This window comes from Scyliorhinus canicula, chromosome 13, assembly GCF_902713615.1.
Source record: "Scyliorhinus canicula chromosome 13, sScyCan1.1, whole genome shotgun sequence".
Lineage (NCBI taxonomy): Eukaryota > Metazoa > Chordata > Chondrichthyes > Carcharhiniformes > Scyliorhinidae > Scyliorhinus > Scyliorhinus canicula.
Genome location: NC_052158.1, coordinates 78,542,198 through 78,559,899, shown reverse-complemented (window position 1 = coordinate 78,559,899; position 17,702 = coordinate 78,542,198). Strand labels below are relative to the sequence as shown.

Below are 17,702 nucleotides of genomic sequence, written 5' to 3'. Positions count from 1 at the left end.
GCCTACTTGTGACAATAAGCGATTTTCATTTCATTTTTTCATTTTCTGGCAGTTCAGTTCCTAAGTGGTGTTATCTCGATGTGTACTTTGAAAGTTGGAAGGGGAAAGTGATTAACATGTCAACTTTGTGTTTCGTTGTAACAATTCGATATCATTAAACGTGCTAACAGTGAAAACCCAAAAAAACATAACGCAAAAGATTAAAGGATTACTCAACATAATCATTTGAAGTTTACGTCTTTCTAAATTTGTTTGAAAGTCTGAAATCTGAATATGATCCTCGAATAAACTGGTGGCTGATGTTCAAATATGACTCCAACTGCAGTTATTTATGTGGAGCTTAAAATAGTAGAACTGATTAGCTCAGATTTTACTTTCAATGTTTCTCCCTACAAGTAAGAGACATGCTAAATGTGGACATCGATTTGCAGTAATATATATCTGAAATAAATGATTCTATCAACATGGAGAGAGCAAGTAATCCTAATAATGTCAGAGTAACACCTTCTATTGGATGTGATGACAACTCCATCCTTAAACATTCCTTTGAAGTTGTTATAATATCTGTGCTTAAGCCAAACTATATATACAGTTCTAAGTGATGTTCTTTTAACCATCTTCACTGGGATTTATTTCATGAAGTACAAAAGCAAACAAATCACCAATTTCAGGAAGATTTCCTCCTCTCATTACTTGTCACAAACCCATGAATCTCTGCACTGACTTTGATCCAAATTGAACAGTTCTTCCGCTAATGCACTTAAGTAATCCTCAAGCAGTTTAATAGCCTGTGTGAGGGATGGATGGCCTTTGATCCTACATGCAATGGTGTTATGCGTCAGTAAAAAGCTACTATTGAGTGTAGTGATTTGATGGGTTACTACTATTGTGTGTAGTGATTTGATGGGTTAATGTGTGCAACAATCCGAGAGGAGAAGGGGATTGGTTTTGCAAATGTGCTATTAACACTGGCATTTATATGTCTAAAAGGAGATGGTGCAGGGATTACTGACTGCACAGTGAAAAAGATGATTCTGCTCCCCCTCTCAAAACTTTACATAATGAGATGTGAAAGGGGATGTATAAATACATTTTTTTTTCATGGCCATCTGTTTCAATCATCCAAAATCTTATTTGATGTCAGAACTGAGGGTTACTGCCTGCTGGCTGTTGTACTAGAGGTTTAGTTTTCGGCATTTGAATGTTGGATGATCTGGATCTAAAGTATAAGTTAATAACTTTTTTTAAAAATTTAGAATACCCAATATTTTTTTCCCCCCCACTAAGGGGCAATTTAGCGTGGCCAATCCCACCTACCCTGCACACCTTTGGGTTGTGGGGGTGAGACCCACGCAGACACAGGGAGAACGTGCAAGTCCACACGGAGTGTGACCCGGGGCCGGGATCGAACCCGGGACCTCAGTCCAAGAAAACCATCAGTTTCAACCGGAAAAGATAGACGCTGGGTTCAAAGACTGGGAGGAAAAAGGTGTGATCATGTTGAATGATTTGTTCCTGGGAGGACATTTTACAACGTTTGAAGAATTGAAGGAGAAATACGAGTTCCCGAGGGGGGAGGCCTTTAGATAGTTGCAGGGTGGGCTTTTGTAAAAAAGATCCTCCCTACGTTCCCAGTCTTCCCCCCCCCCCCCTTTCTTCTTTAGTGAAAGAGATGTTGACTGTGTTGGGAATAGAGGGGGAGTTACCTTGGCTATTTATGGGAAAATTATGGAAGCCGATCACTATTCCTGGATGTGGTGAAGACCAAGTGGGTGAAGGAATTGAAGGAGAGGTTAAGGAAGGGCTGTGGTGCAAAATCCTACAGCGCGTAAATGCATTGAACTCGAGTGCGAGGTTGACACTGGTACAATTGAAGGTAGTTCACAGAATACATTTGATAAGGTTGAGAATAAGTCACCTGTTCGAAGGGGTTGAGGACATTTGTGAAAGGTGCAGGAGAGGACTGGCCAATCATGCGCACATGCTTTGGTCGTGCCTCAACTGAGGAAGCTCTGGGGCATCTCTATCAGCACCATGATGACAGTGTTACAGTTAAACCTAGAACCCAGTACCTTGGGGCACATATTTGAGGTATCGGACTTTCCGGTGCTCCAGACAGGGGTGGATGTCTTAGCGTTCGCCTCGTTGGTGGCGAGGAAGCAGATCCTATTGGAGTGGAGGTTGGTTGCTCCACCCTGTGCCTCATTATGGCTGTGAGACTTAATGGAGTTTCCGAGCCTGGAGAAGGTTAAATTTAGCTTTAGATGGAATGAGGAGGGGTTTCACAAGAGCTGGATTCTCCAGTAATGGGGCTCTGTCCCCACACCGGCATGAAAAGCGGCGCCAACCATTCCGGCGTCAATGGTCCCCGATAATTGAGAAAGGACGTACTGGCGCTGGAGGGTGTGCAGAGGAGATTCACTAGGTTAATCCCAGAGCTGAAGGGGTTGGATTATGAGGAGAGGTTGAGTAGACTGGGACTGTACTCGTTGGAATTTAGAAGGATGAGGGGGGATCTTATAGAAACATTTAAAATTATGAAGGGAATAGATAGGATAGATGCGGGCAGGTTGTTTCCACTGGCGGGTGACAGCAGAACTAGGGGGCATAGCCTCAAAATAAGGGGAAGTAGATTTAGAACTGAGTTTAGGAGGAACTTCTTCACCCAAAGGGTTGTGAATCTATGGAATTCCTTGCCCAGTGAAGCAGTTGAGGCTCCTTCATTACATGTTTTTAAGGTAAAGATAGATAGTTTTTTGAAGAATAAAGGGATTAAGGGTTATGGTGTTCGGGCCAGAAAGTGGAGCTGAGTCCACAAAAGATCAGCCATGATCTAATTGAATGGCGGAGCAGGCTCGAGGGGCCAGATGGCCTACTCCTGCTCCTAGTTCTTATGTTCTTATGTTCTTATAATGGAGAATGCTCCGCTTCCTCTAAGTTGGCGCCGGTGTGGTCCCTGCAACTCCAGCCAGCGCGGAATGGCCCGCGTGAGTTCGCGCATGCGCGCTACGGCCGGCGTATTTCCGCGCATGCGTGGGTGTTCCCTTCTCCGTGCCGACCCCCGGGAAATATGGTGGAACCCTACAGGGGCCCAGCGCGGAGTAAAATAGGCCCCCACCGAACCAGCACGCTCGCCGATTGGTAGGTCACAATCGTGGGTCAGGCCACCGTGTCGGCCCCCCCGGGGTCAGATCTCCCCCCCCCCCCCCCCCCCCCCCCATCCAGGACGGCCCCTGCAAACTCACCTTCCAGGTCCCGCCGTGTGGGTACTGTGTAACCCACGCTGGTGGGACTCGGGTATACTCGTCGGCCACTCGGCCTGTTGTCAATGGCCCACGACCAGCATGGCGAGAATCCCGCAGGCGCCTGGAGAATACAACACAACATTGGGGCGGTGGGGTACGATTCTTGCGTCCCCCTGGGGATTCCGGGTCGGAGAATCCCTACCATGGTGTCTGTTCATATCTCACTTTAAGGAATTATCCTCAGTCAGCAGCTAAAATTGGGGGGGGGGGGGGGGGTAGTTTGTTAGTTGATGAGTTGTTTTCGGGTTGAGGAGAGCTCCAAGGAGACCACCATCGAGGCATCACAGTTTTAATCCCCACCCTCCACGAACAAACACACCGTATGGACAATATTAGTGGGCAGGCTTCTGGGGCACAATCTAATGAACACCACACAGTTGCTGATGCACATCAGATGGCAGGAACATCCAAGGGAGTCAGCAGTCAGAGGTTGCTGGATCCCAGGACTCAGCAGAGTCCCAGTCAGATGCCTAGCCTCGGGCCAAGGTCATCCCAGAGCCATTGTAGATGCTAGGGCAGGGGTGGGCAAACTATGGCCCGCGGGCCGCATGCGGCCCACCAAAGGTCTTTATGCGGCCCACCAAGATCAAGTCATTAAAAAAAAAAAAAATTGTTTTTTAAAAAAATTTATTTTTAATTTTATATTTTATAAGGTTAATGGGGGTGGGGGGCTGTTGGGTTACTGGTATAGGGTGGATATGTTGACTTGAGTAGGGTGATCATTGCTCGGCACAACATCGAGGTCCGAAAGGCCTGTTCTGTGCTGTACTGTTCTATGTTCTATATGAGACGCCCAGAATCATAACCGGGTGAAGCGCCATTTTTGAAAAGTAGAGAAAAAGAGGGCTAAAGGCAGGATGCCGCCGGGGGAAGCGCTGAGGTATATGCCGCACGCTAATTGGTTACAACCGGGACTATTAATTAATATACTATGCGACCCTTTAAAATTGTGAATTTCTGAATGTGGCACTTGCACGGAAAAGTTTGCCCACCCCTGTGCTAGGGCATGAGGTTCAGGAGGGGATGTCAGCGACACCCCAGAGAGTGCACAGACAATTGGAGGAATCCCAAAGGCTACGGGAGCCTGAGATGATGCTGGTAATGTGTGGCACTGAGGCCAACACTACTAGGGTGGCTACCGCAGTGGAATATCTGCACCACGAGGTCAGCGTCATGAGTTGTAATGTCCAAGGCTAGGCTCAGTCAGAGTTGACCATGGATGAAGGCTTGATATCATGTCCTAGCTGCTGAGGGATGTGTCCCAGACTCAGGTGGACATTGCTGAGGCACTGCAGAGCAAGGCGCTGTTTCAGGGGGACATTGCCGAGGCTCTCTGGACCACGTCTCAGTGTGGCACTGAGGCGCACTGTCAGTTCAGGAGTGTCAGCACTGTCACTGAGGAGCATCGCTGAGGGCGTCAACACTATGGTGCAGACAACGTGGAAGCTCTAAGAGTGGCAGAGCCAGATGTCGCAGAGGCCTCTGGAGCTCATTCCAGTTGCCCCTCCGTCCCATCGAAACCCCAATGGTCCTATGGGCACCGTCCGGATGGAGGGAGTGCTGCAGGCTGATCCAGTGCCTTCCACGAAGGAAGCCATTGGCGGTCTCCACCTCACCCGAAACCTCCCTCCTGACAATGGCGCATCTCAAGGTTAGTGAAGGAACAAGGTGACACAGTGATGCACTGGCTCCAGGTACCCCCCCAGGGGACGTCTGCCAAGGGCATCAAACGCCACAGGGTACGAGATGCAGCACGCTTCCTCCACTTTGATGTGCATCCTGGGGATACACCTAGACGTAATGAAGAAGATTGAGGATCACTGAGTAGCCACTGGGGTGCTGGTGGTGGGAAGGTGGGGGGACATGCACCATCTATAGCTAAGGACGATTAGGGTTTTGAATGTTCACTATTAAAACATTTTACACCCAACACATGTGAAGCCTCTGTCATGTTACTCTTCACAATGGGCAGGCCTGCACCCCACCCCCAAGCTACCCTCCGCTCCTCCTCCCTCACACCCCCAGGGCACAGTGGCCCTACAGCAAGAGCCATCAATGCAGACCCGTGCGGATGATGGGTGTGAGCAGAAAGACAGGAGTCAAACTTTGGCATAGACTGAGGAGCACCTGAGCTTACCTCACAGCGAGTAATCATCACTTTCCTGTCTTGTATAGTGACCTGCTGACAGTGCCGTCACAGGCCTATCACCCTAGAGTGATGCTACGCAGACCGGGTGGGTGGAACAGAAAGTGGGGGGGTGGGGGTGGGGTGCTGAATGGAAGGGAGGAGCATGGAGATGGGGTGGCCAATGGGAGAGGGGAAAGTGGGTGAGCTGGCAGACATAGCCTCGTCTCATGAGAAGTGGACAGGAATGAAGGCCTCTTTGGCCCTACAGGCATGCCAGACCTGTGCCGATGCCTATCCTCCTTCCTCCAGCTGCTCCCATGGGTCCTCCTTGGGCTGTGCACCAGCCCCTCCTGGTCCGGTTCCTCCTCATCCTCCTCAGTTGAGGCTGCATGTCTCTCCTCCTCCAGTATGTTGCTGAGCTGCTGTGCCAGGTTGTGAGTGGCACAGCAGGCCACCACTAATCAGGAGACCCTCTGCAGTGCGCCACAGGAAGCGGGCCACTTAGTCCGCAGACTAATCTCCACCTGGCACGTATCCTGCTTTCGGTCTTTCCCGCAATTTACAGGGTGCGCCTGGATTCGTGCTGGGTGCAGCACGGCCGTTAAATCGCTCATCCAAACTCCAGTGCATGGGTAGTCGCCTGTTTTCTGGCGATGGAGGTGGCTTGCCATTGGCCTCCAGTCCCACCAATATCTATGGCGTTTTGTGGCGCTCTCCCGTCCCACCACACAGGAACCTGCCGCTGGGCTGGGGGTGGTGGGACACCATTAAAATTTGACATTAGTCAACAATTTGAATACAGAGATCTTTTTTGCTCTTGCCCTCTTGAGCATAGCCCCTTGCTTCAGTTGTTGAGAGAGAATTATTTTACCTTGACTAGAAAGTAATCCACCCGATGTGGTGATATGTGTGGGATGATGTGGAATGCCGACAGGATGGCAACGCAAAACCAACGTTGGAGAGTCAGCAGCTTGTTACTATTGCATCTGACTATCTTCTACAGTCAATAAAAAAGAAAATTGGACGAGATGTAAACCACCCAGTTTACATAACTTCCAATGACCAATTTCACCCCTGCCATGTTATCAACCGCTTGGCACGTGCTAACTCATTCTTTTCCCATTGTCTCTGGGGCAGTTGTTCAACCACAATTAAACACCACTGCCGTGTGTTTGAACTACTCTCTTATATCTTAGCACATCCTTTTCTTTTGAATATAAGCTGAAGGAAGGCTCTTACTTTGCAAATGTTTTTTCCTGCATGTCAAAGTGGAAATGGATACTTTCCATCCTAAATGGCCCAGAGAAAATCGATCCAAACCTTTCAGTTTTAGCACCAAGGTGACATTCTACAATAAACCAGTGGATTAAACTTCTTCCATTTGTTCCAGTTCCATGGAACAGCAATTGCTCGAACCTCTGCATTCTATAAATTGCAGCAGGAATCTTGCGACTATAAATAAATGAGGAGCCCCAGGTCTGAAATGGAAAGAATTTCAGCATGTTCCAGGAAGACTGCAGCATTCCCACTTGCCAGACACGGCTACCCCATAAACGACATTGGATAACACCCTGCCTTCAAGTTTAAAGTTTTCGTTTTGAAACACAAAATTGGGTAACGTACTCAAGTGAGGTAGCAAGGCAATTCGTTAATTCACTACAGAGGGCTACAAAATCGTCAGAGAGGACAGAAAACAAGATCATCAGAGAGGGCAATAAAACAACGTTTTCCAAAGGAGTGGGGTTATACATCATAAAATGAGAATCACACAAAATAGTTGTGAATTTAAAAAAAGATTAAGGGGATGGAGTCCATTTAATTTTCCCTCGTTAATAATTGGAGTTGCTCAAAATTATGTTAACGCAATAACTGAATCACATTAAACGTCAATATGTAGAATTTGAGCCTTACCTTGATCACCTCTGGTGTCTGTTGAACTGAGAGGTGCGAGCCAGTATCTTTAGTTGCGACGAGCTGTACTGAATGCACAGTTTTGCAAGACTCAGAAGCCTGTGATAACGTGTCTTGGAGTATTCGCATTACTTCTTTCTCTCTTGCCAAGATACCTTTACTACTCCCCCGTTCAACCAGCTCCTGAGCAAAGCCCTCAATGCTCTCTAGGATGCGTAAGAGCAGGGCTGCATCGTCCTCTTCAGGTTTGTTATTTTTATTTACATTGGTTCCTTTTGTGGGAGAAGACAATGGCACAGTTTCTCCGAGTGACACTTCCAAGCATTTGCTTCCTGACTCATTGGTCAAAACATTAACCTGTCCTGGTCGTTGACTGTGATTCTTTAAGTCAGTATCATTGTTCCTGGAAGAATCATATTCCTGCCTAGTGTTTATGGTTTGAGAAAAGGATTCCAAATCCATCAGTAGCTTCTCAATTTCTTCCTGTTGGTGTGCCTTCTCACTTTCTATTTTCGTTTTTGATCTAGTCAGTGAAGGTTCTGCGGAATTATGGTTTCTACTTACATTATTGGAAAAGCTGGGAGATTCAGATGTTGGCTGCACACATGATCTATTTTCACCCACATTAGCTCCAATTCCAACCCCATCATACCCTGCCCTCTTGCAAGTACCAACCGGAGAGGCCTGTTTTTGAGGCTGAAAGTTTTTGTCAGCCGTTCCAAAATTTAAATAATCTGTCCCTCTTGATTCCTGCTCCAAACTCTTGTCAACGTCACAATCCTCCTGAATATAAAGAGGCTCCATAGGTGCCTTGGAAGTACTGTCAATTCTCCTGGAAAGGAACGAATCTTGAGAGGAAAAGCTATCAGAGCAATTTACGTGAGGTAGTACGTGGGGTTGACTTATAGCAGTTGAACCATTTTGTTGGATACCATTCTCTTGAAGATGACCGTTATATGAAGGACCATAAACATTTTCAATAGGTATCAGACCGTCGCCATTGGCAGCTCGATCAATAATTTGAGTATCTGCTGGAGGTAGATTGGTAGATAGGGGTGGTGATGCCTGGACAACATCTTCATACCTGGGTGGTTGGTCATTCCCAAATGGAGGGTATGGCATCTGCTGCAAACTGTGTAGGCTGTGTACCAGTTCAGCAAGATCATGCTGATTACCTCGTCCAGATAAACCATGTTCAAGTTCGAAAGGCAACTTCTTCAGATAGCTTGAAAGTCTTGCCATGACATTTCTGTAGATTAGATCTGGATTGATGTTGGCATCACTATCATTGTTATTATGGGACTTACTCTTAATGCATTGTTTTATTATATCTGTACATTTCTTCAGGTCTTCTGAGCATTTCAGTAGAATATCTAGGCAAATCCTTATGTCCTCACCTGAATCTGAACTATCTGCTTTGTGTTTTTCCAAAAATTTGGCAATTAGGTTATCTTCAGTGAGGTTTTGAAGGTACAACTGTGCGGCATCGTTGATACTTTGTTCATGAAATGTGATAAGGTTTGCCTCTTTTTGCTCAATGGCTGTTTTTTGTGCAAAACCAAAAGGCAGACAGTTCTCATTGCTGCCAACATGGTTAAATGTGATATCAAAGTCTGCAGATTTTCTGCTAGCCATATCTGGTTTTACTTTCCTTCCCTTCCTGAAGGTCACATGGCCGGCAGGGCACTTCACTTTGTCAAACGAAAACTCTTTGATTTTGCCGCTGGCTAGGTTTATGGCATCACTGGTGATGTCTTTTAGACTGGATAAACCTTGCACGCCCATTCCCTTTTTGATCCTGGTGGCACCGGGCAGAAGCTGATGACTATCATCAGCAGCAACGTCAGAGGAAGTGGCCAAGCTTTCAGCAGTTAGAAACTTGTGGGCCATGTCCTGCGTACCCGCGACCTTCGGGCTGGATGAGTGAAGGGACGAATGACTCAGCAGCTCTGAACAGACGGCATGGTGGACCACGTTGCAGTCAATGCCAGCAGCGTTCGGGAAGGCTTGGCAGGACCCATTACAGTAATGTACAGTGTGCTGGAAGCGTTGATCAATTATAATGCTGTTATAACAGTTCACAGTGCTGACAACAAGTCTGTATGTTGCTGCCATTGCAGAGAATCACGAGGGTGTGGAGTGGGGGCACAATGGTCTACTGACCGTTTATCACAATATGACGAATAGTCTCTGGTTACATTAACCCATTAAATTAATGGCCTTGAGGGTTCCAGCTGTGTCATTCTCAGTAGAAATCTGAATATCCTCAGTACTTTCCGAGAACAAGTCAGGTTGTAACTACAGATGTAGGATCTAAGTGCTTGGCACTTACAAGCCTTTTGAGGCTCGCAATTGAGACGTGTGGTCAAGTTGCAGCTGCTATAACTGTGTCAGTCAAGGCTTCTCTGGGTCAGAGGATCACATGTCACTTGTCAATGTTATACTCTTTACTCATGAAAATGATGCAAAGTTCACCGCAGTCAAAGCGTCAGTATCCATTCTCAATGTTTGGGCATATGGCCTAGACGCAGGCCTGTCAAAGCATCTAAACGGCATCACAATCCACAAAGAGATATTCAGACGTGAAGTAATTTTGTTAGGGAATGGAGCTGCCTGCTGTGTTTCAAAGGTGTGCAGCAGGTGAGCTTTAGGATTCAACAGACTCGTTCAGCGTTCGCCCGTCCGGTTTCTCATGAGCCAACTGGAAGAGACAGAGAGAGAGAAAGAGAAGCAACAATGACACTTAAGAAACTCATTACATGTGGCATTAAAATTGAATTTAATGATTCATTATTTAATTATGTCAGCACTCGTCAATCCAAGTATTAGCTGTGGCGATATCCATTTATCTTGCCACCGTGCTAATTGAAATATAATTCATTGATTGTAGCAATATTGCTGGTGGGGGACAGTAGCAATATTTCCTTTGCCGTAAGTGAAAAAAAAATCTACGCAGTTACATTTTTTGAATTACTAATAATAAAAAGTGTTGCAAAACACATCATAATCGCACTGCCCACATGAGTGTGAAACAGCAAGGAAACAATCTCTGTAAATAGCAGATAAAAAAGAGGTTTTTACTTCGAATCAGCATTGAGTCATTTGTTCTGGTATTTAGGAATATTTTATGTGCTGCACAGATTTAGCTCAAATTGTGGAAGAAATAAAAGTTAACATTAGGTTAACAGATTGTATGCACGTTGAAAAAGGCCAAGTAGGTGATTGTCCTATGGAGACAATGCGTTCCAATGGTCCTGGCAATAAATCTGTCTATTCAACTGATTATCTCTCTAATTCCATTTGTGAGAGATTTGTTGGTGACCTTCACTGCAATAAATCATTGAACTGTGCATCAGGAAAGGGAAGATTACATTGGTTAAAATTGATAAATCAGTCAATGTTCACAAAAACAATACATACATTAATCCTATGATTATTCTTAAGGTTCCTGACAGCATTTACGAACGGTCTTAAAATGGGGTGTACATTTTCTTCAACATGCACTTTGACTGTATTATTTCTTCATCATCAACGGTTGATTAACTCTTCATAAGCTTGAAATGATCATTTCAAAATCATTAATCCGTCAACATTCACTAGCAGCACACCCGCTCTTGACATCTGCCACAATAACCACTGTTAGCAAACAAAAACTCAAAACTAAAATAAAATGATCTGATGCTCTGTACCGTATTGTATATCTGACGGGCAGTTTTCAGATCTCAGAGTTCAAATGACAGTTATATATTCAGGCTTCATCCTCTTGGTTTCTGGTGATATCTCTACACAGAGCTATTATTTGCAGTCACTCCCAGGTATCAATTACTCTCTTTCCCTTGATTTTACAGCATGGGATATTAGTTTACTATCTTAATGGGCCTCTCAGCCATGCAAAATCCGTCACAACCATATAATGTGGAAAGAATTTCATATAAATATGTGAAATGCTGACATCCCTAAACCATAATTTTATGATCCACGCAATAATTATTAGACACAAGACTTTCTTGTGACCACTGGAGATTGTTTCGCTGAAAACTGACAGTAATGGAGCCTTGTTGTAAACTCCCAATTTGTAATGTGTGTGAGTGGCTCTAAAAAGAGCACATTTTGATATCAGAAATAGCGTAGAATACTGTGGTACCAAAGATATGAGGCTTGAGATCAATAGATGGTTTTTAAAGGGAAGGGAATGTCAAATAACGTGAATGAAAGGTGTGTATTTACGTAGTACGTTCACAACCTAAGGGCAACCTTAAGTGCTTTTTCAACTATTTTGGTATACACCATTATAGGAAATGCAGCAATCAATTTCCACAGGGCAAAGATCTCTGTGATCATGGCTGATATTACTGATATTGATCGAGGGATAAATACAGGGATTAACTCTCCTGCTCTTCTTTGAGATTGTACCATGGGATTTGTTATGTCCACCTGCAAACGGAGATGGGGCGTCAGTGTAACATCCCATTCAAAAGATAGCACCTCCAACTCTACACTTCCTCGGTACACTCTGAGGATAACTTTTGAGCTCAAGTCTCTGGGGGCTTGAACCCATGATCATTGACTGAGAGGTGCAAATACTCGCAACTGAGTGATGTACCATCAATTGGACGCGAGACACGATTAAGGTCCAAACTTAGGCTTTAATCAGCTAGATGTTAGCCTGGTGGTCGACTAAGAGAAAGGCCTTCCGGTTGCGGCTATGACCAGCTAAGTCGCACGTTTGGCTGCTCCTGCTACAAAGGTGTTTTCGGGCCGATTGGAGGGCCCCAACGAAGCTCTAAGGACAAATCCCGGTGGGGGAAGGCTCCCTGAAGAGAACTAGACCAACTTTATGGTCGGTACCCGGAGTGGGGTGGTAAAGAAAGCAACAGCAGCTCCCAAAAAAAAGCGGGGGAAGAAGACCAAAATGGCGGCCGGTGGCGCACCCGAGGAATGGAGGAAATGGGCGGAGGAGCAGCAGGCCGCTCTCCTGCGCTTCTTTACGGAGCTGAAAATGGAGCTCTTGGAGTCAATGAATGCGACGACCACCAGGCTGATGGGAGCCCAGGCGACCCAAGAGGCGTCGATTCGGGAGCTGCAGCAGGAGATGACTGCGAGGGAGGAGGAGGCCACGGTCCTCGTGGGAAAGGTAGAGGTGCACGAGGCACTCCACCTGAAATGGCAGAGCCGTTTTGAGGAGCTGGATACCCGAATGAGGCGGAAGAACCTGAGGATCTTGGGCCTGGCAGAAGGCCTGGAGGGGTCAGACCTCCCGGGATATGTAGCAGAAATGCTGAGCTCCCTGATGGGGGCAGGGGCCGTCCCTTTGCCCCTGGAGCTGGAAGAGGCCTACAGGGTCATGGCTAGGAGGCCAAGAGCAAATGAGCCCCCGAGGGCGGTGCTGGTGCGGTTCCAGCGACTCAGCGACCGTGAGAGAGTGCTGGAGTGGGCCAAGAGGGAAAGGAGCAGCAAGTGGGAGAATTCGACGGTGAGGGTCTACCAGGACTGGAGTGCGGAGGTGGCAAAGCGGCGGGCCCGGTACAACCGGACGAAGGCGGTGCTACATGCAAAACGGATCAGGTTCGGAATGCTGCAGCCAGCGCGCTTGTGGGTCACCTACAGGAACCAACACCACTATTTTGAGTCCCCAGAGGAGGCGTGGGCCTTTGTACAGGAAGAGAAACTGGACTCGAATTAGACCCAGGGGATACTTGGCGGCCGTAGCCGCTCGGGTACTTTCAGCTGAATTCTGTGTTTGGATTTTGAACTCTTGCTGTGGTTTTTCTTCTGATGTTTTTTCCCCCCTTTGCCAACTTCCCTTAGTTATTGTTATTGTGGTTATTCATGGTTATTTATGGTTATTTATGCTGTTTGGTAGAGGGCGACTGTTAAGTACATTGTTATTTGTTATCTATCTGTTATTTATAATGTTAAGTTGGGGAGGCGGGACGGGGGGGAGAGCAGATCGGGGATATGGGCTCCTAGGGGGGGTTCTTTACAGGCATGGACGGGGACGGGGGTGGAACTGAAGATGGCGGGGTGGGGTGTGGCAGGGCGAAAGCGCGGGCTTTCCTCTGTTTTCCCGCGCGCGGGGCAGAGGAGGGGGGAGGGGAGGAGTGCGGGGCGTGGCTAGCAATGGCGACCTTTCCCGCGCTGGAGCGGGGCCAGGGAGGAGTGGCAGGGGGGGGAGGCCCCCCCCCCCCCCCCCCCTCCCCCCCCCCCCTCCCCCCCCCCCCGAGCCGGGGGGAGTCGGAGTGTGGCAGGAGCAGCCGGGTCAGCGTGAACCAGCTGACTTACGGGAGTACGATGGAGGGTACATCGCGGCTAGGAGGGGTCCTAGCCTGGGGGGGGGGGGGGGGGGGGGGGGGGTTAGGGAGGGACACCGGGTTGCTGCTGAAAAGACCAGAAACGGGAAGTGGAGGACTGGAGAGGTGGGGGGAGGGGGACATCGCCATGGGGAGCGGGTCAGAAGGGGAGGGTTGACCCGGGGCGAGCAGGGAACAGGACATGGCTAATCGGCAGGGGAAGGGGGCGGGTCGTCCCGCGACCCGGCTGATCACTTGGAACGTGAGGGGGCTGAATGGGCCGGTCAAGAGATCAAGGGTATTCTCACACCTGAAGGGACTGAAGGCTGATGTAGCAATGTTACAGGAGACCCATTTGAAGGTAGTGGACCAGGTTCGCCTGAGAAGGGGGTGGGTGGGACAGGTGTTCCACTCTGGATTGGACGCAAAGAACCGGGGGGTGGCGATTCTGGTGGGAAAGAGGGTGTCGTTCGTGGCGGAGGAGGTGGTGGCGGATGAGGAGGGTAGGTATGTGATGGTGAAGGGTAAGCTGCAGGGGGAGAAAGTGGTGATGGTCAACGTATATGCCCCGAACTGGGATGACGCGGGTTTTATGAGGCGCCTATTGGGCCTCATTCCGGGACTGGAGGCAGGGGGCTTGATCATGGGGGGGGGACTTTAACACAGTGCTGGACCCCGGGCTAGACAGATCGGGCTCAAGGACCAATAGGAGGCCGGCAGCGGCAGAAGTGCTGAGGGGGTACATGGAGCAGATGGCGAGGGAGTATTCCTTTTTCTCCCACGTCCATAGAGTGTACTCCAGAATCGATTTCTTCGTGTTGAGCAGGGGGCTGATCCCGAGGGTACGGGAAGCTGAGTACTCGGCCATTGCGATCTCTGATCATGCACCACATTGGGTGGATGTGGAAATGGGGGAGGCGCGGGACCAGCGCCCGCTGTGGCGGCTGGATGTGGGGCTGTTAGCGGACGACGAGGTGTGTAAAAGGGTCCGGAAGAGCATTGAGAGCTATCTGGACTTGAATGACACGGGTGAGGTGCAGGTGGGGATGGTCTGGGAGGCCCTGAAGGCAGTGATCAGGGGAGAGCTGATCTCCATAAAGGCGCACAGAGAAAGAAAGGAGAGGCAGGAGAGGGAGAGGCTGGTGGGGGAGCTATTGGAAGTGGATAGGAGATATGCGGAGGCACCAGAGGAGGGGCTGCTGGGAGAACGGCGCAGCCTGCAGGTCAAGTTCGACCTGCTGACCACCAGGAAGGCAGAGACGCAGTGGAGAAGGGCACAGGGCGCGGTCTATGAGTATGGGGAAAAGGCGAGCAGGATGCTGGCACACCAGCTTCGCAAACGAGATGCGGCTAGGGAGATTGGGGGAGTGAAGGAGAGGGGCGGGAAGGTAGTGCAGAAGGGGCAAGAAGTGAATGGGGTCTTCAGGGATTTTTTCAAGGAGTTGTATCGGTCTGAGCCGCCGACGAGGAGAGGGGGAATGGAGGACTTCCTAAACAAATTGAGGTTCCCAAGGGTCCAGGAGGGGCTGGTAGAAGGGCTGGGGGCGCCAATAGGGCTAGAGGAGCTAGTCAAGGGAATAGGTCAGATGCAAGCGGGGAAGGCGCCGGGGCCAGATGGGTTCCCGGTGGAATTCTACAAGAAAAATGTGGGCTTGGTGGGACCGGTACTGGTACGAGCCTTTAATGAGGCGCGAGAGGGGGGGGTTCTGCCCCCGACAATGTCGCAGGCTCTGATCTCCCTGATATTGAAGCGGGATAAAGACCCCGTGCAGTGCGGGTCCTACAGGCCTATCTCGCTTCTGAACGTGGATGCCAAGTTGCTGGCAAAGATCCTGGCAGCTAGAATAGAGGATTGTGTGCCAGGGGTAATCCATGAGGACCAGACAGGGTTCGTGAAGGGGCGGCAGCTCAACACGAACGTGCGGAGATTGCTGAATGTAATTATGATGCCGGCAGTGGAGGGGGAGGCTGAGATAGTGGTAGCGCTGGATGCGGAGAAGGCATTCGATAGGGTGGAGTGGGAGTACCTGTGGGAGACGTTGGAACGGTTTGGGTTTGGGGAAGGGTTTATTAAGTGGGTGAAGTTGCTCTACTCGGCCCCGACGGCGAGTGTAGTGACAAACGGGAGGAGGTCGGAGTATTTCGGGCTCCACCGAGGGACCAGGCAGGGATGTCCCCTATCCCCCCTACTTTTCGCACTGGCGATTGAACCGTTGGCGATGGCACTGAGGGGTTCAGGGGGGTGGAGAGGACTGACTAGGGGAGGGGAGGAACATCGAGTATCGCTGTATGCGGATGATCTACTGCTGTACGTGGCAGACCCAGAAGGGGGAATGCCGGAGATAATGGAACTATTAGCAGAGTTTGGGGACTTTTCGGGGTACAAACTAAATTTGGGCAAAAGCGAGGTTTTTGTGATACACCCGGGGGATCAGGGAGAGGGTATTGGGAGACTCCCCTTCAAGCGAGCAGGAAAGAGCTTTAGGTACTTAGGGGTGCAGGTGGCAAGGAACTGGGGGACCCTCCACAAGTTGAACTTTTCCAGGCTGGTGGAACAGATGGAGGAGGAATTTAAGAGGTGGGACATGGTACCGCTGTCGCTGGCGGGGAGGGTGCAGTCAATCAAAATGACGGTCCTCCCAAGGTTCTTGTTTTTATTTCAGTGCTTGCCCATCTTCCTCCCTAGGGCCTTCTTCAAAAAGGTGACGAGTAGCATCATGAGCTACGTGTGGGCGCATGGCACCCCAAGGGTGAGAAGGGTCTTTTTGGAGCGGAGTAGGGACAGTGGAGGGCTGGCACTACCCAATCTCCCGGGGTATTACTGGGCGGCAAATGTGTCAATGGTGCGCAAGTGGATGATGGAAGGGGAGGGGGCAGCTTGGAAACGAATGGAGAGGGCGTCCTGTGGCAAAACAAGCCTGGGGGCCCTAGTAACGGCACCATGGCCGCTCCCCCCCACGAGGTACACCACGAGCCCGGTGGTGGCGGCCACCCTCAAGATATGGGGGCAGTGGAGGCGACACAGGGGGGAAATGGGAGGTCTGTTGGCGGCGCCAATAAGAGGGAACCATAGATTCATCCCGGGGAACATCGACGGGGGATTTCAGAGCTGGTACAGGGTGGGCATACGGCAGCTGAAGGACCTGTTTATAGAGGGGAGGTTTGCGAGCCTGGGAGGGCTGGAGGAGAAGTTTGAGCTCCCCCCGGGAAACATGTTCAGATATTTACAAGTGAAGGCATTTGCTAGGCGGCAGGTGGAGGGGTTCCCCCTGCTCCCCAGTAAGGGGGCGAGTGATAGGGTGCTCTCCGGGGTCTGGGTCGGAGGGGGGAAGATATCAGACATCTACAAGATAATGCAGGAGGCGGAAGAAGCATCAGGGGAGGAGCTGAAAGCCAAGTGGGAAGGGGAGCTGGGAGAGCAGATAGAAGACGGGACGTGGGCGGATGCACTGGAGAAGGTCAATTCTTCCTCCTCGTGTGCGAGGCTGAGCCTCATTCAATTTAAGGTGCTGCATAGAGCTCACATGACGGGGACAAGGATGAGCCGGTTCTTTGGGGGTGAGGACAGGTGTGTCAGATGTCTGGGAAGCCCAGCGAACCATGTGCATATGTTCTGGGCATGTCCGGTGCTGGAAGGGTTCTGGAAGGGGGTGGCAAGGACGGTGTCGAAGGTGGTGGGGTCCAGGGTCAAACCAGGATGGGGGCTTGCGATCTTTGGGGTCGGGGTAGAACCGGGGGTACAGGAGGCCAGGGAGGCCGGAATACTGGCCTTTGCGTCCCTAGTGGCTCGACGAAGGATATTAATTCAATGGAAGGACGCGAGGCCTCCAAGCGTTGAAACTTGGATTAACGATATGGCTAGCTATATTCAGCTCGAAAGGATCAAATTTGCCCTGAGAGGGTCGGTACAGGGATTCTCCAGGCGGTGGCAACCTTTCCTTGACTTTTTAGATCAGAGATAGGCGTACGGGGTCGGGGCAGCAGCATTGTGGAGGGGGTGGGTGTTGTAAGGGGAAGAGGGGGGGGGGGGCGAGGACTGGTGGTACGAGTAGAGACAATCGAGAAGAT

The 17,702-nt window shown here is 49.6% G+C and overlaps 1 protein-coding gene across 4 annotated transcripts in view; it reads right to left on the bottom strand.

Annotated features, from left to right (window-relative positions):
• Positions 1 to 17,702, bottom strand: part of ppp2r3a (protein phosphatase 2, regulatory subunit B'', alpha) — a 468,043-nt gene that overhangs the window by 212,258 nt on the left and 238,083 nt on the right. For all 4 annotated transcript variants that reach the window (XM_038815671.1, XM_038815670.1, XM_038815673.1 and 1 more), the window contains one exon: positions 7,345 to 10,045. In XM_038815671.1, coding sequence (XP_038671599.1) covers positions 7,345 to 9,459 — 2,115 coding nt within the window. In that variant the 5' untranslated portion in view covers positions 9,460 to 10,045. The remainder of the gene's footprint in view (positions 1 to 7,344; positions 10,046 to 17,702) is intronic.